Below are 20,604 nucleotides of genomic sequence, written 5' to 3' on the forward strand. Positions count from 1 at the left end.
ATGAAACGTGAGAATGTAGATACACAAGTGGAAACTTTCCCAGGTGGTATGTTTTATTCAAATTTTTTAATCCTGATGTCTTCATTGACCGTATCCATACATTGTGTTTTACTATCGTGTCCACACGACTTGGGGAACTTTAAGCAACCACTTTCCAAAGAGAAAATTTACTCGTTAATCCGATCCGTACGCTTTGCAAAGCAGTCTGTCAAAATGATTTTTTGAGAAATACTGAAAGTTTCACAGAGATCTTCACTCTAGAAGTATTCTGAAATGTGAAGAATGCAACCCCGGGAGTACAAAATGACCTCAGGGCGTACGGATAGGGTTTAAAATGTTGGCACGACATTGTTTCATGACAATGCTTCCTTAGGGCAGGGTTTCGTTTTCATAAAAAGGAGCCGACAGTGCTTGCTACCACAGATGATATTATTATAGATTTTATGTGTGTTCATTACGGGTATGCAGTGCACAAATGTTCTGGTGTGGTTTAGTTAGCTAGGTTTATTTCTGTCCCTTGTGTGTATGTGTGAGGAGGGGGGATGGCATCTTTTATTTTTTGGTTAAGCTTCTCATTCTTTCTTTTAAAATCTTTCTTTCTTTCTTTCTTTCTTTCTTTCTTTCTTTCTTTCTTTCTTTCTTTCTTTCTTTCTTTCCTCTTTCTTTCTTTCTTTCTTTCTTTCTTTCTTTCATACTTTCTTTCTTACTTTTTTCTTTTGTTCTTTCTTTCTCTCTTTCTGTTCTCTTGGATGTCAAGAGAATATTGCAGGTTGTTGGTGGTTGGTGTGGCACTTACCCCTACTTCTTTTCAGAGTCTTCATTAATCATGCCAGTTCCTGGTGATGTATGGCCATTGCTGTGCTGACTTTGACATACACTACAACTCAGCAAAGTCTCTCATAAACCCTACTTTGTTCCTGTACACCATAGAGATGTAGAGAATTTCTCCTTTTCTGTTTATCATCCCTTTCCTGTTTATTCATCCCCTGTTTTCATTTTTTTCCCATTGGATCCCACCTTCTCTTCATCTCTGGTTTGTGTTTCTTTGATATTTTTGTTTACACCAGACTCCAGTGCCAGTATCAAACTTATTTCGCACATTTTTTAATATATTTTTTTGGTGTATGTTTTTAGATTTTTTTTTTTTTAATTATTATTTTTAAGTTTTCTTTTGTGATGACTAAGTTTTATTTATTCACATGTCTCGTGGCAGTGTTCATTATGTTGTGCTGATGAGGGAGAAAGGTTTTATTTTGGAAGGTTTTGTTTTTCTTGCGTGCACTTTCCTGTTTTGTCACTTATCATTTTTCAAATGAAATTTGAACAAGTTTCTATTTCTGTGACTTGTGCAAATCGATCTCCATTTAAAATTGTTGTAGTAGAAAGTGCGGATAGCATTTCCCTTATTTTAACCCTACAGATAGGATAAGTGGAGCTTATAGTGTGGATATTATGTAATTTTTTTTATTCCTTATTTAATTTGTGGATTACACATTTGGGAAATACAAACAGTTGGTCCAAGGGTCCCACCGGTAGGTCTTTCTTCTTTCCTCTCACTCTCTGTCTTTTCTGTCTGGATATCTTGCTTTGTCCCCTGCTCTAAATGGCAATTAATGTGTTGATATGCTTTTATTTACTCAAACCAGGTGTAAGAAGCAAATATATCAAATGTTCAGAGTAAGGCTCTGCCATACAAAATTGTGAAAAGTGATGTATGATGGAGTCTTACTCTGAGGAGGTGATATTCTCTTATCAATTAAGAATCTTGTCATTGTTTTTTATTTGTAGGAATTGGAATATTTTGAATATTTTTTCATAAAAGTTCATGAAAGGTTGTTTTGTTTTTTTCTTGTGACAGACCTCTGTAAGACGTTGCAAAGGACTTAATCTTAATTTGTTTGTTTTTTTTAAATGCCTTGTAAATTTTGAATGACCAGACTTACTGCTTGGTTCATATCTAGGTTTACCTCAGGGAACAAAAGATGTTTTGGGTTTTTTATTTTCTACGAAGCGAGGGTTTACATTCAATTCCTGGGCACTGCAGTGTGCTTTTATGCCGTGAGCATCTGTTGGACAGCATTTATTATGTTGTTTTCTGCTTCATGGTATTTTTATGTACTACTGACATGTGGGTGGTAGGTAGGTGGGTGCTCTGGTGTGTTCTGCTCCTAGCTGTACTTCTTCTCAACATTTTAATCTTCCGAATTTGCAGCAGGTGGTTTGAGTGGAGGACGCCACTGGTAGACTTTCTCTCAGTTGTTTCCGTCTGTGTATTTTGCTTTTTTTTCTTTCTATGAATTAAATGGCCGCTATGGTGCTGATTTACACCTCTTAACTCAAACTCCTAATTTGACATTGACAATAATTGATGACTTTACAATGGATGGCTTTTTCAAATTCTGGTCTAGTGGACGGTGCTGTGAACTCTTCTGGGGCCAAAAGGGAGGGGGGGAGGGGATTTAGGAGGAAGAACACCAGAGCGTGACTCTCTTTCCAGAAGCAGAACTATGGGTGGTTGGCGGGTGCTCTAGTATATTTTGCTCCTTTTTTCTTTCAAAATCTATCCATCTTTATCTCTCCTCCTTTTTTAATGTCTATATTGCTATCTAGTCGCCCCTCTAAATCTTCACCACTCCTAGTTGTGTTGCAAGTGCCATTACACTGTTACTAAAACAATCTGATGATTTGATGCAGCAGACTCTGATGTCATGACTGTTTCTCATTTCTTCATAGGGTACAGTTGTGGTTCAGCCCCTTGATGCTCCATCGGGTAAGTTTCTTTGTTACTTCTTTGTCACGTGGGTGGTTGAAGGGCGCTTTGGTGTGGTTTGCTCCTTCTTTCCTATCAAACATCTTTCTTCCTTATCTCTCATCCTTTTTCATGTTATTTGTTTCTGTCTTGCAGCACCTCTAATCTTCGGCACTGATATGACCTAATTGTGTTGCAAGTGCTGTAAAACTCTTCTTAAAATAATATCATGACTCTGAGACACCCTCCTGCTTTCCAAAACTTTGTCAGCTTTCTGGAAAACTTTCTGCGCAAGGAGCTATTTTACAGGAGCTCAGAAATTAAATCAGTCAAATAAAATTTATGCCAAGGATCTTTTCCAACTCCAAAGACGCAATTGGGGTCCAGAACAGGATTTGAACGGGGACCCCAATAATTACGAGTTTGGCAACCTGACCACACTCTGAGAGTGAGTCGCGGGTGGTTGGAGGGTGCCACTGGTTGGTCTTACTTCTTTACTTTCCCTTTATTATTTCTGTCTGTCTGACTTTCCAGCACTAAATGGCCGTCATTGTAGAGATGTGCTTCTCTTTACTCAACAAAACATTTATTTGTTGTAAATTTTACTCCCCTGTGGATGCACTTAAGACTGTATGTGAGGTGTGCTTACAAAATGAGTTTTTTCTCGCAATCCATAAATGGGGATATTGGCCAAAAATCTACACTCCTGTCAAATTTGTAGATTCTCTATTGATGAAATAAACTTTAAGTATAACAAGCCTTTTGTTATTCTATACTTTTTAATTGTTTAACCTACAAGTGTGATGTATCTAGTTCCAAAGGGCTTGAATCCAAGGAGTAACTCATTTTGTCATCACGCTTCACATGTAGGAGGTGAGCTGCTTCGACCTTGCCAAGGCTGTGTGGGATACATTGTAATAGTAAGACAGAGATATTTTGTATATATTCACACACACACACACACACACACACACACACACACACACACACACACACACACACACACACCCACCCACACGCGCGCGCGCGCGCGAGAATCAAACTCACTTTGCTTGCATTCACTGCAATTGGCCAAGCCTTTATGTGACATCGATGACCTTGTGATTAAGCTCTCGGACTTGCAACCGTCAGTCATGATTTCAAATTCCGTCAGGGGCCTGACGTTTTGTCCTTGAGAAAGGTACTGTACTCGAATTTTCCTCACTTTACTCAGGTGAGAATGGGTACCCAGTTATAGACAGCAAAAGATATTGTCAGTTTGTTAGTGTTTGAGTGCTTAAGCAACTGCACTGTATGCTTTCCGGAAAGCTGAGAATGTTTCTGAGTGTTACGGGGTCTGCTGGAGTAATGATATAGCGCATGGTCAGGCAGATATATGCGCTATACAAATGCTATTTATTATTATTATGCCACATGCTGATAGGCGCAAAGATACTTTGGTTGATATACTGAAAACAATGCAGATGGCCGGGATTGCAAACTGTAATTGGGAATGGGGGGAGGTGATTCATGAACATAAGTTGTTATGGGAGTTTTCAAGGCTCTCGACCCAACAGGTAAAGTTGAGAGGTTCTGCTGCTTAACCCTATGAGTCGATGGTGCGTAAAATTGCTTGTATGCCTAGCCACCGGTACATCGGAGAGCAAGTGACCCTATCGCTAAACCGGCTCGTCTGGAACAAAACGCGCATGGAAAACAGTGTTTGCTTCATAGGACATTATTGATTTTTAAAAAAGATCTTTCTGAATTATAAATGTTTGTAATGATGAGAACTACCCTGATTGGGATATGGATTGTGATTCTGCACGGTAGCAACAGGAGGTCAGGGCTCAAAGGGTTAATAAACCTAATGTTGATCTACATAATGGTTAAGTGGGACATTGTGCTGGTACAACAACTAATTCTATATTGATGCTAGTCTTTTAATGTGTGCTATATCTCAAAGTAATGTTTGTATTTCTATGACAGGACCGGAGAACAGCCAGCCTGCACCAGTGTCAGCTGAGAAGGTGAGTGTTGCCTGAAGAAGGAAATAAAAATATTAATGAGACTACGGCTTTTGGAGGATGCCAGTGGCTATTCTTACTTCTTTTCTTTTCCTCTGTTGTTTCTGGCTGTCGTTCCTTTTCTCTGCATTGAATGGTCGTTAACGTGTTGATTTGCTTATCGTTACTTATACTTAAACATTGATGGACTTATCAGCTTCTTGTAGTGCATTGCCATGTTGTGAGCTCTGTGCTTTCTTGTACTATCTACAATTTCCCGCATCTGGGAGTTTTTTATCCCAGCTGTAAAGGCTGTTGGAAAAACCTTTCTTTAGAGCCCAAGATTATTATGGTTAATGACCATGTTCTGTGAAAATTTAAGTTTCATTTTATTCTGATTCCTGTTATCGCGCAGGTGGTTGGAGAGTGCCAGTGGTAGTTCTACTTCTATCTCCTTGCCCTCTGCTGTTTCTGTCTTACTTTTTCCCAGCACTAAATGACAATTATTGTGTCAATGTGCTTCTCTTTACTAAAACAAACAAATCTGTTTTCGTGACTGGAATTTTTTAATGCTTTCAAAGTAATTTTCACGAAACTGGAAAAATTAAGTTGCCATAAGACAGTGCTAAGCTCACCTGTTGCTTTGGTGTGGGATGATTTTAAAATTTTTTTATTTTTTTATTTTGGGGGGGGGCTGGTTTTGGTACATGCTGTATTTGACTTTGTTGTCTGTTCTCCTGCCCTATCCCTGTGTTCAGACTGAACAATAATCTTTTGTTTTGATGTTCTTCTCTTTACTCAAATGACTATAATTGTTTCATGTCCTGCCACTGATCTTTTTCCTAGGACCTAATGGAGGACGAAGACACAGCAGACAATAGTGGGAAAGATAGACTGCAGCCAAAACCTGCCATGGCCCTCAGGTAAGCACAGCAAAGATCCTGAACTCAGTCCAGCGGGTGGAGAAATTGGTAAAGATGGACGGAGAAATGTTCAAACGTTTTTTGTCTTTGTGCCTTAGAAATTTTTTAAGCTAGAGAGACGTCCCTGCTTGCTTTGCTTTTTTGGGGGGGTCAGCCTCGTTGCTTAGTATGACACTGTGACAAGTTCATGAACTCTTCACATCATGATTATCATGGGTAATATTTTTCCTCCTGGCCTGTGATTGGTTGTTAGGGCAAAGTCCTCTGGTGAGGCAAATAGCATGTTGAAAGTTGTTGTCAGGGATTTTGATTGATTTTTTTTTTGTAGTAGTAGTAGGTACTCCCCCATTGATACCATGTATATCATTTAGGAGGCGGGCTTCTGACCCTACCTATCAGGGCCAACCCTAGCTGAGAGCAGAAAGACTGAGATACTCGGTTAAAATTTCCCCCCACTGGGGAGTCGAACTTGAGTCTCTTGGGTGTGTCAGCTAACCACCTATCTGTTGCACCAAAGACGGCAGTTATTATTTTGACTTGCGATATACACATGGCAAACATGAAAGCACCACATTATCATTTGTGTTTCCTGTCATCTGTGTAGCCTTGGTGAACACACTTCTTGACCTTTTTTAAACAAATAGTTTTAGTGTTATCCTGTTCATTTATTTTGTCTCAGTCTTCTCTTCATCATGTTTCTACAAGTGGCTAAACATGCCTGTAACTCAGTTGATATCTTGCTAGGCTTTGGTGCATATATCCCTGGTTTCAATCCTCAGTGGGGTGTTCATGAGATCGGGTTGGATGCCGAGTTTCTCAAAACTATCTGTCCACCTGAATTGGTCCTATCAGAGCTTGATGTTTAATTTGATGGTCCCTCTTAAATAAATTAACAGTGTTGAAAGGGGCGTAAAACCTCTAATGTTTTGAGGGGCTAATTTGGGCTCTCTCAAGATCTAATCCTCTCACTTTCGTGTCCATCATAATTATCACCCTGCATCAGGATAAAGAATACGAACAAACATTTTCCACCTTTCCTTATCCTGGGCTAGCCTCATATTATTATTCTGTGTTTTCTCACTTTTGTGTGCATCATTTTCTGTGACTCCTCTCCACTTTTTGTGTTGCCACTGTTATGATTTTCTCTATCTGTTCCTGGGGCAATGTGACAGGACGTCTTTTTTTTTCCCCATTATCAACATACTTAGATCATTTAGGTGCCATGGTTTGAACCTGCCTGTCACGGCCAATCAGGACTGAGAGAGATGAAATTTTCAAGCTGAAAGACGGGAGATACTCAATAAAAAAATCCCCCCCCCCCCCGAAATCAAACCTGTGCATCCTTGTACAACTGTTGCATGGAAAGAGGTAACCCTTATTTGGTTGTTTCCCCCTCTTTATGTAGACAAGTGAGCCGAGATCGGCGGGACATCCTGATGGCAGTGCGCACTCACAAGGAGCGAAACACGATGCTGACCCGGCTCAACAGCGAGCTGAACCAAGAGCTGCAGGAGGTCATGGAGCAACGCATCGCCCTGGAAATACAGCTGGAGCATCTCAGGCCCTTCTCCAGCTAGCGACGACCTCCATAACCACTTGTCCCCCCTGGCCACAACCCGGTTCCCATCACTACCCCCACCACGACCTCCCCCAGAAGTGGTTTTGTGGGGGACCTAACTAGGCTTTACCAATTCTTCAGTAGTGCAGGAAGTGGGATATTCTGTGCGAAAATGACATGTGGCACTATTTTGTTCTATTCAGTGGAAACAAATCTTGTATAAGCTGTGGACTCATTTGCGGTGAGAGAAAGAGCAAAACAAATCTTACTTATGCTGTTGACATGTGGTTTTGTGGTCTGAGAATGGATATAACAACCTCGATTCAACATACTCAGGATGCAGTGTACGCCTGGCTATGAATGAACAGCATGTTTTCAGTACCACGGTCCCAGGAAAGTTCTCATGAGTACCTCCCCCCAGACTGACATATTTTTCGTCAGGGTCTGAAGAGGGGACATTTTACTGAGTCAACTCTACACTGCAAAGAAAGTGAGTTGTGGTCCCTATCTATTTCCGCAGGAATCCATGGATCATTTCTTGGTTGCAAACTGATAAGATAAGACAAGAAGGGACTTAACACTTGCTATGAAATTCCGTATCTGTTGTGAGCTGGGATACTGTGTGCAATGTGGGCCTGTGCGATGTCCTTTCTAGCTATGATTAGAATATAATATTATGAAGTAACAGCAAGGCAAGCTGGTAGACTGCATTAAAGTGAATTACTTGATTCTTGCTTACAGATTCTCACAAGTCAAAAAGTGAAGCTTCCAGTAAGTTGTGTTGTAAATTAGAGTCTGAGAGTGGACTGTATTTTAGTTTTCGGTTGAAAACTTAATATGAGTGGAAATAAAACGAAGGCTGTTGGAGATTTTCTCCAGGTCTTCCCCTTGTTGTTTACTTGTGACTTTTGGAGAAGTCTGGGTCCTGGAAACTTGCTGTGTCAATGGAACGAAAGGAGGGGATTCCACCTGAGTTCCTGTATGCAGCATTCATTTAGTCATGTGTGTTGGAATGTAGTCGTCTTTTAAAACATTTTACCTCCTCACACGCGCGCACACACACACACACACACACAGTCACACTCACACACACACTTGCACCTGTTGTGCAGTGTGCTGGTTATTAACTCTCTAATTTCACAGCTGGACAATTCTTTTATTCGGTTAGTCTGGGTATGCAGTTCATGGTGCCCTGACCGTGTTTAAAATCTCTTATTTGCTCTGTTAGCTGCTTGATTTTCTTCTTCTCTCTCTTTTTTTTTGGGGGGGGGGGGGGGGGGGGGGATTGAGATCATTTTTAGACCTGAGCTTTTTGTAAAGATGAGGATCTTCTACTCTTCTCTAGATAAACACTGATAAATACTGGGCATTTAAAAATAAGTTATTGGTAATTTCACTACTTTTTATGTTTGACAAGACATTGGCAATAACTCATAAAGTAATTTCTGTGTGAATGGTGGATATTTGCTCAACTAGCCCTCCTGTGTAATGTTGGGTGTTCAGAATTCCATTTGGTCACCTGTAGCAACACTTACGTTGGAGAGAATGAAATGTTCCCTTTTTGATTGAGGAAGAGAAGTGTTTTGTATTGCATTTTGCACCCTGTGTTCATGTGGATTTACTTGTCAATTTTAATTTGGGTGCTCTGGAAGATGCATTATAAAGATGAAATGCCCTTTTAGAAATGTTTTTCAGTCAAAGAAATTTTTCGTTGTGCTTCGTGTGTTTGAGTTTGAGATTGTTTGTTGCTTTTACAAGGAAAGTAATGATGTGTTCTTATGGCACAGGACTTACGTGTACACTTTACCGGAAACATGTTTTCTTTGCTTTCAAAATAGCTTGAAAGTTTCTGCAGGCTTTTTGTCAACATCTGTTCTGTCTACCATTTTTTTTTTCTAATGATATCTAAGTTCATGTTATTCATATAGCAGGAAGCTCCTTTCGGATTGTTAGTTCTATTTTTTTTTAGTTGTATAGTGTTTGGGAGAGTTACTTCAGATTTTCCACAAGGCTGGTTAACTTTGGTACCCTTTGACTTGTATTGATAAGTCTTAACAAGGTCTGTTTTTAATTATGTTGAAAGCCCTTGATTTTTATACTGAAGAAAGCATCAGGACAGTTTGAACTAGGAAGTTTATTTATTTCTGTCTTATTTAGTCTTTCACCACGAAAGTAATCCTTTGGAAATGAAAATCTCAGTTCATACACAGTAGTAGTGGGTTGGGTTTTTTTCTTTCACTTTACAGCTTGCAAACTATGTACCTGATCTGTGTTTTGATGAGATTGATGTAATGTTCAAGTCATAGCTCAAATTTCCATGTCCTTCTTCCACGAAGTTTAATAGATATTCACAGCAATACGTATATATTTGAATTATATTTTTTTTCCCTCGCTGTGTTTAGCACTGGCAGGAGATCCTAGATATACGTGGAGCTTGGAGCTGAGTATAAGTCTGTCAGTATTGTTTGTACAGTGAATGGACTGGATGTTGAAATCTGTCGTCACTTCTTTTTTCTAGAACTTTTCCATGAGGGCATTTGATCTTAAGGTGCCACTGGTATGTCCCTCTTATTATATCTCCCTCTATAGTTTCTGTCAGTCTCTCTGTCTTGCTTTTTCCCAATGCTAGATTGAAGTTATTGCGATGATGTGCTTCACTTTACTCAGACATTTGTGTCTTTTTAAAACTTTGTTGTGGCATAAGGGGACTTTTGTGATGAATGATTAGAATTAATGTGATGACAATTCCCAAAGTATTCAAGCTGGGCCTGGTTTGACCTTCAGACTAGTTATGTTTGTGGGCACAGGTTTACTCCTAAGCTGAGGTATTCCCCTGAAGCAGATTTAGGTTTCAGTAGATAGATAGTGTGAGTGCTCAAGAACTGGAGAGTCCTGGTTTCAAACCCGCACTTAGTCTTTGGGCTTGGTGTATAGTCCAGAGTTCCAGTGGCCTGACCTGACTGTGTTGAAAGTGATGTAAAACTATTGTAGTCATTTTTTATAGTGCCTATGAGTAGATCTGGTCTTTATTGAGTTCAGAAATTTCTCTTCTCTGTTTGATGTCGACCGACTTTCGTCCCTGACAATGAAGCTTTCCGCTGCCCAAGCATAGGCTGATGTTTTGGAGACTTGATGGGTTGGTTTTTGGCAACTAAAAGGAGAAAAGAGTTGAAGGAAAATTTGGTATGTTGTGATCCTATTGAAAACTGTCAGAAATTTGCTTCAAGAGGGGAAGAAAGGTTTTTTTGTTTTTTTTCCCCCTTTTAAAAAAAATTCTGCTGTTTGTTGCTTAAGATGGTAGTTCTATCCACTCGTGGATAAGTTATTTTATTGAGCATCTCGGTCTGTTGGCTGGGATGCTGTGTCCAAAATAATCAGAATTGATCCTGACAGACAGGGTAGAAGCAGCCCACCGCTTAGATGATCTATATTGTGTCAATGGGGTTATAAAACCATTACAATTCCGTCATAAATTTTCCTGAAAGTATTGCGGAATTACAGATTCACACTGATGTCCTCAGCGAATTATAGTTTATTAAATCTAGACTTTCCAAAATAATAAAAATTTGTCTCCAGCTTACTTGTGGAGATAAAATGATGTTTGAAGTATAATAAATCGATAGTCTACAGTTGCAAGGACACTTATATATATATGCAATGCAAAAGCTGTTATCTACTCACGTCGAGTGTTAGTTTTACTTTTAGTTTCAGAATGCTGGATTTAGACATCAGCATCCTTGTTGGGACACTAATCTTTATATATATGTATACGCTTTGTATACCCCGCACACCAGCATTTATGGATTCACTCCCGTTCCCTATAGCGTATCTGGTACTATGGAAAAAAATATTAAACCTGACGATATATTATAAATTTAAATGTCATGTTGACCTATGAGTTTCTTGGAGTAATGACGTTCTCTCACCACTCCCCCCCTGCGTTGTACCTTGCCTATCTGAGTATCTGATGTGTCTTACTGATATTCCACGAACCAATCAAAGTGACTCTTCACATGGTGGATGTTTGGTTCCTCTCTCTCTCTCTCTCTCTCTCTCTCTCTCTCTCTCTCTCTCTCTCTCTCTCTCTCTCTCTCTCTCTCTCTCTCTCTCTCTCTCTCTCTCTCTCTCTCTCTCTCTCTCTCCCTCCCCCTCTCTCTCTCTCTCTCTCTCTCTCTCTCTCTCTCTCTCTCCCTCTCTCTCCCCCTCTCCCTCCCCCCCCTCTCTCTATTTATATGTATAGATAGATATATATATGGAAAGACCAATTTGAAGCATTTATCATCCAGTACATATTTGTATGTAGAGCTGGACTAGCTGTGGGTAACGCCATGTAGTAGTCTTTCTGTGTGTAGTGGAGCGGCGATATCTCTTCACTGTGATTTTTTTTTTTTGTGTTGGATTTTTGTTCTGTGCAGCAATAACTGGCATGTGTAATAAAACAGCAGAGGGGGGTAGTAGAGTGGGAGTCCTGTTGTGCTGTTCAGTGTGCCATAGGCTGAGGCCCATCCATGATCTAGCTGTTTGTTTTGTCTGTGTGTGTTCTGTTTCCACTCATGATGGAGCTCTTTGTTTTATCTTTGTGTGTTCTTGTTTCCACTCATGATGTAGCTCTTTGATTGTCTTTGTGTGTTCTGTTTCCACTCATGATGTAGCTCTTTGTTTGTCTTTCTGTGATCTATTTCCACTCATGATGTAGCAGCTCTGTTTTCAAGTCTTTGTACGCTTTCTTTCCATTGATGATGTCGTTTTTTATTTGTCTTTGTGCGGTCTGTTAGCTTTCATGATGGAGCTTGACGAGTTCTTTTAGTGGTCTGTTTCCATCTATGAATTTGTCTTTTTGGGTTTTATATTTTGTATTTGTGTCGGGGGGGGGGGGCTGGTGTTTGTCAGTGTTATTTTCTCTGTAGTTGTTCATCTTTAAAGGATAAAAAGTGTAACTTAGAGGCTGTCTTTGCCTGAACAATTTTCCTATATGAAGAAAGAGTGGACATTGAATCTAGTTGTTTGTTCAAAAGATTTCATGTGTCTCAGGGTGCAACTTTTCTAGTATTCCGATAAAAGAAATGTTCTGTCCTTTTTGTTTCTTTTGGATACCTGTTCCCTTTTGTGACTGTAATGTCTACACACACATATATATATATATATGCATATATATTCTTCAAAAAAATTTAAGGACCACTTTTTATAATTTTATGTGACTGTTATTTTGAATCTCTTTTTCTATATGCTTTTCCACATAATCTGAAGGAGAAGATCACAAATTTTCATGTGCACGGAAGAAATGCCAAACAAAAGTAGAGAATGTAACACTTGATAACTGCTGCTCCCCCCCCCCGGGGAAAATCACAAGAGCAATATCTTTGTTTGCCCAAATTCAAGAGAAGGAAAAATTTGAGGATTTTTCACTTGCCATCTACTCACAAACACTCTTGCTGGAGAGAATCTTGTTTTTAAAGGAGTGCATCATTATTGTAGTTGGTTTCATGTGAGACTACAAAACGGAGGCCCTGATTTCAATCCTAAAGGGGGGTGGGGCATTTTGAATTTGTGTTTTAAGACTACCCATTTGGCTAGGTTTTATCCGAGATGGATGTTATACAGAGGTCCAGCCTCTTAAATAACCTTATAGTGTTGAAAGGAACGTTAAACCTTTACAATGAGCATTGATTTAAAAGGTATAGCAGTGGATGTGACCTCTATTGTTCGTCAAGCACTCATGGCATTGTCGTGTCGTGGATTGAAACAGATTACACACGAAGGCCTGAGGAAAAGCATCCCTTTCTTACTGTAACGAGTGCTATAGCTGGGTGGGTGGTTGTGGCAAATATGTCTTCCTAGCTTAACCCAAAGATGTTCAATATATGGTTTTGGTCAGGACTGTTAGCTGGCCAAGTTCACCTATGGACCTCCACTTGCTGAATGAAGGCTTCAACAGGTCCAGATCAATGGGGTTTGGCAATATCATCTTGCAGTACTGCATTAAGGCCCGTCTGTTGAAGAGATGGGATAACAATGAGCTGTGAAGTCTAAACTCAATAATGATCACCTGTCATATTCTCAGTTACCTCATGGAGAGGTGTTCTTCTGTAGGTACTCATGCATCTCGAAACCAATTCAGTACCTCCTCCAAATAGATTCCTTTCAAAAATACAAACAGTTCCATCCACGAAACGTTACCTACACCCTCCAAGACCCTGATACGTCCACCAATAGGTTTCAGAGAGAACCGATGTTCATCTGTAAGCAGAACCCTTACCCTTTGCTGCAGTGTCCATCTCCTATTTTGAACGCTCCCAGCTTGCCAGGCTGCTCTGTGGCTTGCTGTCTGTAAGCATTGCTCTGACAAGGCATCTTGCTCAGGTGTTTTGATTATGTAACATAATCCCCTTACTGCTTGTTGGGTCTGTTATGAGGACACACTGGAGAGTAAAACTCATCACAACCTTGGTGCACTTCAGGGAAAATGAACAATATTTCCGTGGATACGTTTTCTGTACTTTGCAGTGTTTAAATTTTAGCTTAAATGATTTTTTATTTTTGCAAGAGTATTGTGCAACATGGAGTTGTTTTCCAAAAAACATGTATAATGTGTCGCATCATATTCATTTATGTAAACAATGACACCAAGTGTAAAGGAATTTATGTGGAATATTCATATTTATAATGCCCTTTCAAAATTTATTAACCGAAACATCTACTGGTCCCAAAAATGTTTTGAGGAGTATATATTTCATATATACATAGTTGACAAGCTGTTAAAATGTTCAGAGCCCAGAAAACTAAATTTTTCAGAATGCGAAAAAACTATCATTCTTTTAATAATTGTTTCTAAGCAAGAAAACAACAACACATAATGTAGGAACAAATAGCGACCGTAGTGGTTTCTTGTCGTATCTCCTTTTTTTTTTTTCTGTGAAAATTCGAATTTTTCTTAAGCTCACTCTTTGTTGTGAACTGTTTAAGTGTTTTCACTGTTTAAAAAATGGAGATGTGACAAGAAAGCACTGAGGTCGCAAAATGTTAAAAGAATGAAGCAGTTTTCTCTCTTTCTGGTAAAAATTTTGCTGTCTTGGCTTATTTAATTTTAACAGCTTGCGAATGATGTGCTTGTTGGTTTTAAAATGTTTTCATGGAGAGTGCGCAGTGTTGAAGAAGGAAAAAAAGAAGAGAAATTACAATCTATTTTTCTGTATTTGATTATATAAATCCTTGCCTGGTTTCTTGAATCTGATATGCGTTGAACATAATGTACAGACCGTTTTTCTCATCTACTGTCCATAATTGCTATGCATATCCACCTCTACTCACGGTTTTGTATATGTATATGCGTCTTCCCGACAGAGGGGGATAGGAATTTTTCAGTAAACAGATGGTTTGAAAATAGAATAGCTTTATTGTCTTAGCGATTTTGTGTGTGCTGCTACTGCTTGGTGTGTCACAGGAAAGACATCCTTACTTTTGATTCATTGGTTCAATGGTTGTGCTTTTTCCTTACTTCGTTTCTTAATGCTGATTTCACGGAGGGGGGAAGGGTGTCTTTGTTATGAAGTCTCTTTTTTATTCAGTACCTGTTGTTTCGATGATGCTTGTAAGTTGGAGCTGCCTCCTGTGGTGAGTCGTTTGTGGTCCTTTCCTGTTTTCTTCCGTTGTGCGAAAAGTGATGAGGTAATGCATGTATCATGTATATGTATATATGTTATGTTATAACATTATAATTACTGATATGCACAGAGGGCCTGTACTTTGCACTGGCAATTGTTACCACTCGCATACACATCTTGCTCATACTCTCAACATGGTACACATTTTCCAGCATGAATATATGTTGCAATACCCCATTCCTTTCATCTTCTTTTAAATGTATTCCCCTAATTCTATTTTCAGGTACGCTTGCCCCTTTGCCGAAGGCTGAATTATTATTTTATTGTTATTGTTGTGCAGTTGTTATTGCTTTTTGGCTCTGAAGGTTTGGGTTAATCTTTTTTGTGTGTGTTATTTTGTTTGGTTTATATTTCAGACTTTTGTTGCTTTTTACATAAAGAACAGTTTGAATTTTGTTGCAGTTTCTCTCTTACAAATGGTTTGTGACACCCTTGTGATAACTGTGCACTGAAGCTGATGGTATGAGAACAGATACACGATTTTAATATGATGAGTGGCTTTGTTGGAAGGCAACAAGAGAAAAAATGTGAACGTTTGTGTGTGTACTCTTTTGATGACAGAAGACATGGTATTTGTCTTGGAAAATGTTATTATATGATATGAGTTCCTACGTTTTGATGGATGTGAAGTCTTATGAATGATAGGAAAGATGATGTGACTTAACCTTTGCGTATAAGTGCAGATGTAATTTGGAGGGGGGGGGGGGGAGAAGTGGGTGGGACTTAATGATATACTCTGTATGATCCTATATTAAGTTAATGTGTGTGTTCTGGATTGTGCTCCTGAGGCCCCCCCCCCCCCCCCCCACCCCCACCCCCTCAGCCTGCGTGTACCCGGAGAGTTTTGGTTTGTGATATCTAGGACAGGAAAAGAGAATCCTCAATGTTTTGGTGTGATGCCATGCTGTATGTGTGTTGATATGTGTTAAATGTTTCTAAAAATGTCCTACTATGTGTGTTCAAACATTCATATTTTCAACGTGGTGTGTCAAACCATGTAGCAGGTTCAAAGTTTGGAACCATTTTTTTAAAAAATTGCAATGCCGACAAAGTGATCGCTGGAATATTTGGGTCTGATTGCAGTCTGCCAGTGTTTGGTAGTTCTTAATTTATTCATTGCTGTTTTAACAGCCCAGTGTCAACTGAGCCTTGATGCCTGCTGAAAGTAGCCTTTTCTGCTTTTGTCATTGTCTCTCTATCTCTTTGTCTTTTGTCCTGTCTCTCTCTCTGTCCAGCCTCCCCTCCCACCCCCACTGTCATGCTTTATCTATCCCTTCTCCAACCCTTTGAGCTTCTCCTTTTCTTTTTCTTCATTTCTTCTCTCTCTGTTGTTTCTGTCTGTTTATCTTACTTTTTCCGTGCACTAAATGACCTTTGTTGTGTCCATGTGCTTTTCTTTACTCATACAAAAGAAACAAACTTTTCCTCTTTCCATCTCCCTCCTTGAATGCATGTAACTGTATATGTGTTTGTGTATGGTGATTGTCCAAACGAACAACAAATAGAAAGGAAGAGAAAGCTGTATACGAGAGAGTTTGGAAGAGGAGGTTGACTGTATAGATAAGTAACTGATTTCTGAAACTGTAGCTGGATAGGTTGTATCTGTGGCTGACTGGTATTCTGTATATCTTTATTTTGAGTTGACTTTATCTCTTTCGTGGATGGTTGGAGGGCACCACTGGAAGGCCCTACTTCTTTTCTTTCCCCTCTCTTAATTCTGTCTTGCTACTTTGGCGATTTACTTTTCTATACGCTAACTCAAGCCTCTCTTTCAATCTCATGTATAGATCTCTCTTTATTTTATTTCTTTATGTTGAAAAAGTTTTGTTCCCTCCCAGTCCAACAATTATCTTGCTAACAACGTTAGTTCAATAGCAATGCAAGGGAAGAGTTTCTCACATTGCGCTTTGGATTGTACAAACTTTTGACGAGAATACAGATAAGATAAGACTTGAATAATAATAATATTATGTCGAAATAAGTGTGGAGTTTTGACTTGTATAGAGAGGGAGAAAACAAAAGAAAGATTGTTTGAATTTTAGTAACTGAAGGTGTGATATGACATTTTACTATAGAATAGAAGGTCAACTGACCACTGTACACCCCTGGAGTTTAGTTTTAGATTAGCAGCAGAAGTAAGTAAGTCTTTCTGGGGGACAGGAAACATTTACTCTGATTTATAGGATAGGCATAAGCTTGGTTTTTGCACATCAAAATGTTGTTAATGGAAGCCTCTCTTCCAGTACTCTGTGGAAATTAAACCTTCCTGGCTTGTTTTGGACACTCTTTATTGTTTCCTTTGATGGAGGAAAAGTATGCAATTACAATATTGTTTGTCATGTGTGTTTAGAAGGAAAGTTCTTACTTTTCTCTTTCCCTGTGGGAACGGTCAGTTGGGGACCCGTGTGCCCTTTAGTGGGAGCCAATGAGGTCTTGTCACAAAGGTGAAGCAGTTACTGTATCTAGTTTAAAAGACATAATATAGGGACTGTTTGTTTTTTTTTAAAGCAAAGGTTATGCAATAAATGTATATTCTTGACTTTGAAGCACTATTATTACTGATGAAGCAAATTTTTGAGGTACTGGGAACATTGTCTGTATTGGTGCTCTGTGAATACTTGGATACATGATGTACTTCTGATTCCTTGCTGGGACTATTTGCTAAGTGTGCTTTTTAAACAAAAAGTGATGAGTATTCGTGAGTGTGTGTTGTTTGTTCTCACAAGCTGAGTAATTAATCCTCCAGTGATACTAGATGTTCTGTGAGAGGCTGTAAATAGCGCGAGTCGAGGGTATGGTTCCTCGGGAGAGGCTCCTGTAATGTGGACAAACCCCTTGCTCTGTACTGTACACGATGATTTCTCCTCTCTTGGCGGGAGGCGGCGTCTGCTTGTGTTCCTGTATCATGCCACTGCATAGTATGTTTATTCAACCGTCATTTCCGGTTACTGATCATTATATTAAAATGCGTTCCTTGTTAGACCATGTATTTGAAGTTGCTCTCATTTTTTCCCTCTTCCTGTACTGTGCTGTTGTTTTTGTGTTATATTTAAATATATATGTATTTCTGTTTATGTGATCTTCTGCTCCATCCAGTGAGATCGGCATCTATTGTGTGGCAGTAAGTTGGGCACTTCACCGTTGCCCGCTTAGACCCGAGTGCGATTCCCATTGGGGCAGGAATTTATTGAACATCTAGTTGTATAGGTCTTTCTGCTGGGACTTTGGTGGCCTTGGTCTAAGCCCGGCTCCTAATTGATCTGATATGTGTCGAAAGGGACGTAAAAAACACGCTACATTTAAAAGAATTTGATGAGAGGGTGCCACAGGTTAGTCCTACTTAATGTCCTAACATTTCTTTCTGCCTGTTTTCTATTTCTGCCAATACTGAATGGCCTTGACCCCCCTCATACATGTATTCTTTTCCTGCGTGAGTAGTATGTATTGACATCTCTGGTGTAGTGGTTAGGCACTTTGCCGTCAGATGCAGGAGACCCCAAGTTCGATTCCCAAGTGGGGCGAGTTTCTTGATCTTTCTTCGGGGATGTTGTGTCCCTTTAAGCCAGGCCTGGCCCTGACCGGCACGGTCGGTATCTAAATTGTGTCGATGAGGGTGTCAAAACATTTAGTTTAAGTTTATAAAAAGAGACGCACTGACATAACACCTTTTTTTCCATAAAGTACAAAGAGGCATAGAAAAATGAACTGTAAGGTAAGCTTTTTGTGCCATAAAAGGTAAGCAAATCACAATCCTTCCGTTTCTCCAAATTCCAAGATTTTCTACCTGTGGTTGGTGGGTGCCACTGGAAGCTCATACGTCTTCTCTTTCCTTCTGTTGTTTCTGTTTGTCTTTCTGTCTTGCTTCTTGCGTGCACTATTATAACCGTAGTATTGTGTCGATGTGCTTCTTGTGGATGGTTGGCTGGTGCTCTAGTGTGGTTTGCTTCTTCTTTCCTATCAATCATCTATCGTCCTTATCTCCCCTTCTTCTTTTTTTATGTTTGTTACTCTCTTGTAACACCTCTATTCTTCTGGTGCTCGTATAACCTTATGCAGTTGCGAGCCCCGTAAAACTCTTACAAAAACTAAACCAAAATTCGCTTTACTTTACTCGAACTTTCAAGGTTTGCTGGCAACTCTGAAGGACATGGCGCTGAATCTCGTGCGTAAAAAGAGTGATAATGTTTCAGATGAACAGAGACGCTCACAGTTTCTCCGTTAAAAGTATGATTGATCATCGGAATGGAGTCTTGAAAACCTCCAACTCCAAGGGTGGGTTGTTGGCGGGCGCTGGTATGGTTTGCGCCTCCTTACCTCTTAAACATGCCGTTATCTCTTTTCCTTTTCTTTGTATAGTTACTCTCTTGTATCACGTTCTATAATCTTCTGCTCTTCTTATGTCATGTATTTGTGTCGCAAGTGTCATTAAATTTAAACTCTTACTATAAACTAAGTGTATTAATGGTTTCTCGACTATTGTATCATTCATTATGCTTGACCATCCAAACGAAGTTTTGAGAATCTCGAAGTGCAGTGTCCAAATGATATGACAGAACAAAGTTTACGGATACATCATCAGAAGTAGTGAGTGTTTTATGATCTTCTTTTTGGTATTTGGTGTTGGCCTGGCCCTCCAGAATTTTGATCATCAGCGTTTGTAGTCTAGCGGTTTTATGCGTTTTGCTGTCGCTCACGGGAGACCCGAGTTCGATTCCCGAGTTTGGCTAATTTTCTTATGGTTATAAAGTATCTGTGTCTTTCTGCCGGGATGTAGTATCCCTCTCAGCCTTTGTTGGCCTTGACAGGCGAGGTAGGAAGCCAGCCTCCTAATTTGAAGTCTAAATTGTGTCTATTGGGGCACAAAAACAGCTGTGCATGTATTATGAAAAAAACGACTTCTGATCATTATTTGTGGTGGACATAACACGACCAAACACCGACGGTACACAAAGCGCAGGAACAGTGCCTCTAAAGGGTTGCTGAAGGGCGCCACTGCTATGGCTATGGTTTAACTGTTTTGTTTTGCCTTTTTACGTGCCCTGAAATAGCCGTTTTCGTATCGCTGTTTATCTCTTCACTCAAATTCATACACAAGGTAGTGGGTAGTTGGCGGGTGCTCTGGTGTGGTTTGCTCCTTCTTTCCTATCAAACATCTGTCGTCTTTATCTCTTGTCCTTCTCTTTTGTGTTTGTTACTCTCATGCAACTCCTCTAATCTTCAGCATTTGTGTGACCTAATTGTGTTGCAAGCGCCTTAAAACTCTTTACACTTTACTGACTGAAACAAACACTAGATCACTGTGCATGACCATGAGTACCTGCTTACAGAATAGAGTCACGAATTTTGAAGTGCTGGATCGGGGAATTCAGCACTCACCTACAGATATTTTCTTCACTTACGTTTTAAGTTTTTCGTCCTCTGTTGCTGTTGAGCGTCGATGGGAGATATCGGTGCAGTTTTCTACAGTAAGCCAACTTTTCAGTTGAGATGTTGTACTTTCTCAGAGTTCCCTTAATCGGCCCTTTAGGTGGTTTATCGCTCATCATGAATTGATACACATGTGTATAAATTTACTTAAAAAGAAGACTCACTTTGACCTGACTTGCGCCTGTGGGTTATCTGTTAGCGTTAGGCGCTTCACTGACGCATGCAGAAGAAGACCTGAGTTCGATTCCCAGGTGAGGAGAGTTTTTATATCAAATTCTCATGGGAGAAATCCGCAATCTCC

The 20,604-nt window shown here is 39.7% G+C and overlaps 1 protein-coding gene across 4 annotated transcripts in view; it reads left to right on the plus strand.

The window, feature by feature from the left end:
- LOC101853235 (ralBP1-associated Eps domain-containing protein 1) overlaps positions 1-11,065 on the plus strand; it is a 59,689-nt gene extending 48,624 nt beyond the window's left edge. For all 4 annotated transcript variants that reach the window (XM_035969662.1, XM_005097905.3, XM_005097906.3 and 1 more), the window contains 4 exons: positions 2,734-2,770; positions 4,718-4,758; positions 5,581-5,657; positions 7,063-11,065. In XM_035969662.1, the coding sequence (XP_035825555.1) occupies positions 2,734-2,770; positions 4,718-4,758; positions 5,581-5,657; positions 7,063-7,234 (327 nt within the window). In that variant the 3' untranslated portion in view covers positions 7,235-11,065. The remainder of the gene's footprint in view (positions 1-2,733; positions 2,771-4,717; positions 4,759-5,580; positions 5,658-7,062) is intronic.
- Positions 11,066-20,604: the final 9,539 nt, after the last annotated feature.

The sequence above is a fragment of the Aplysia californica genome, unplaced genomic scaffold (genome assembly GCF_000002075.1).
Source record: "Aplysia californica isolate F4 #8 unplaced genomic scaffold, AplCal3.0 scaffold00167, whole genome shotgun sequence".
NCBI classification, from domain to species: Eukaryota; Metazoa; Mollusca; class Gastropoda; order Aplysiida; family Aplysiidae; genus Aplysia; species Aplysia californica.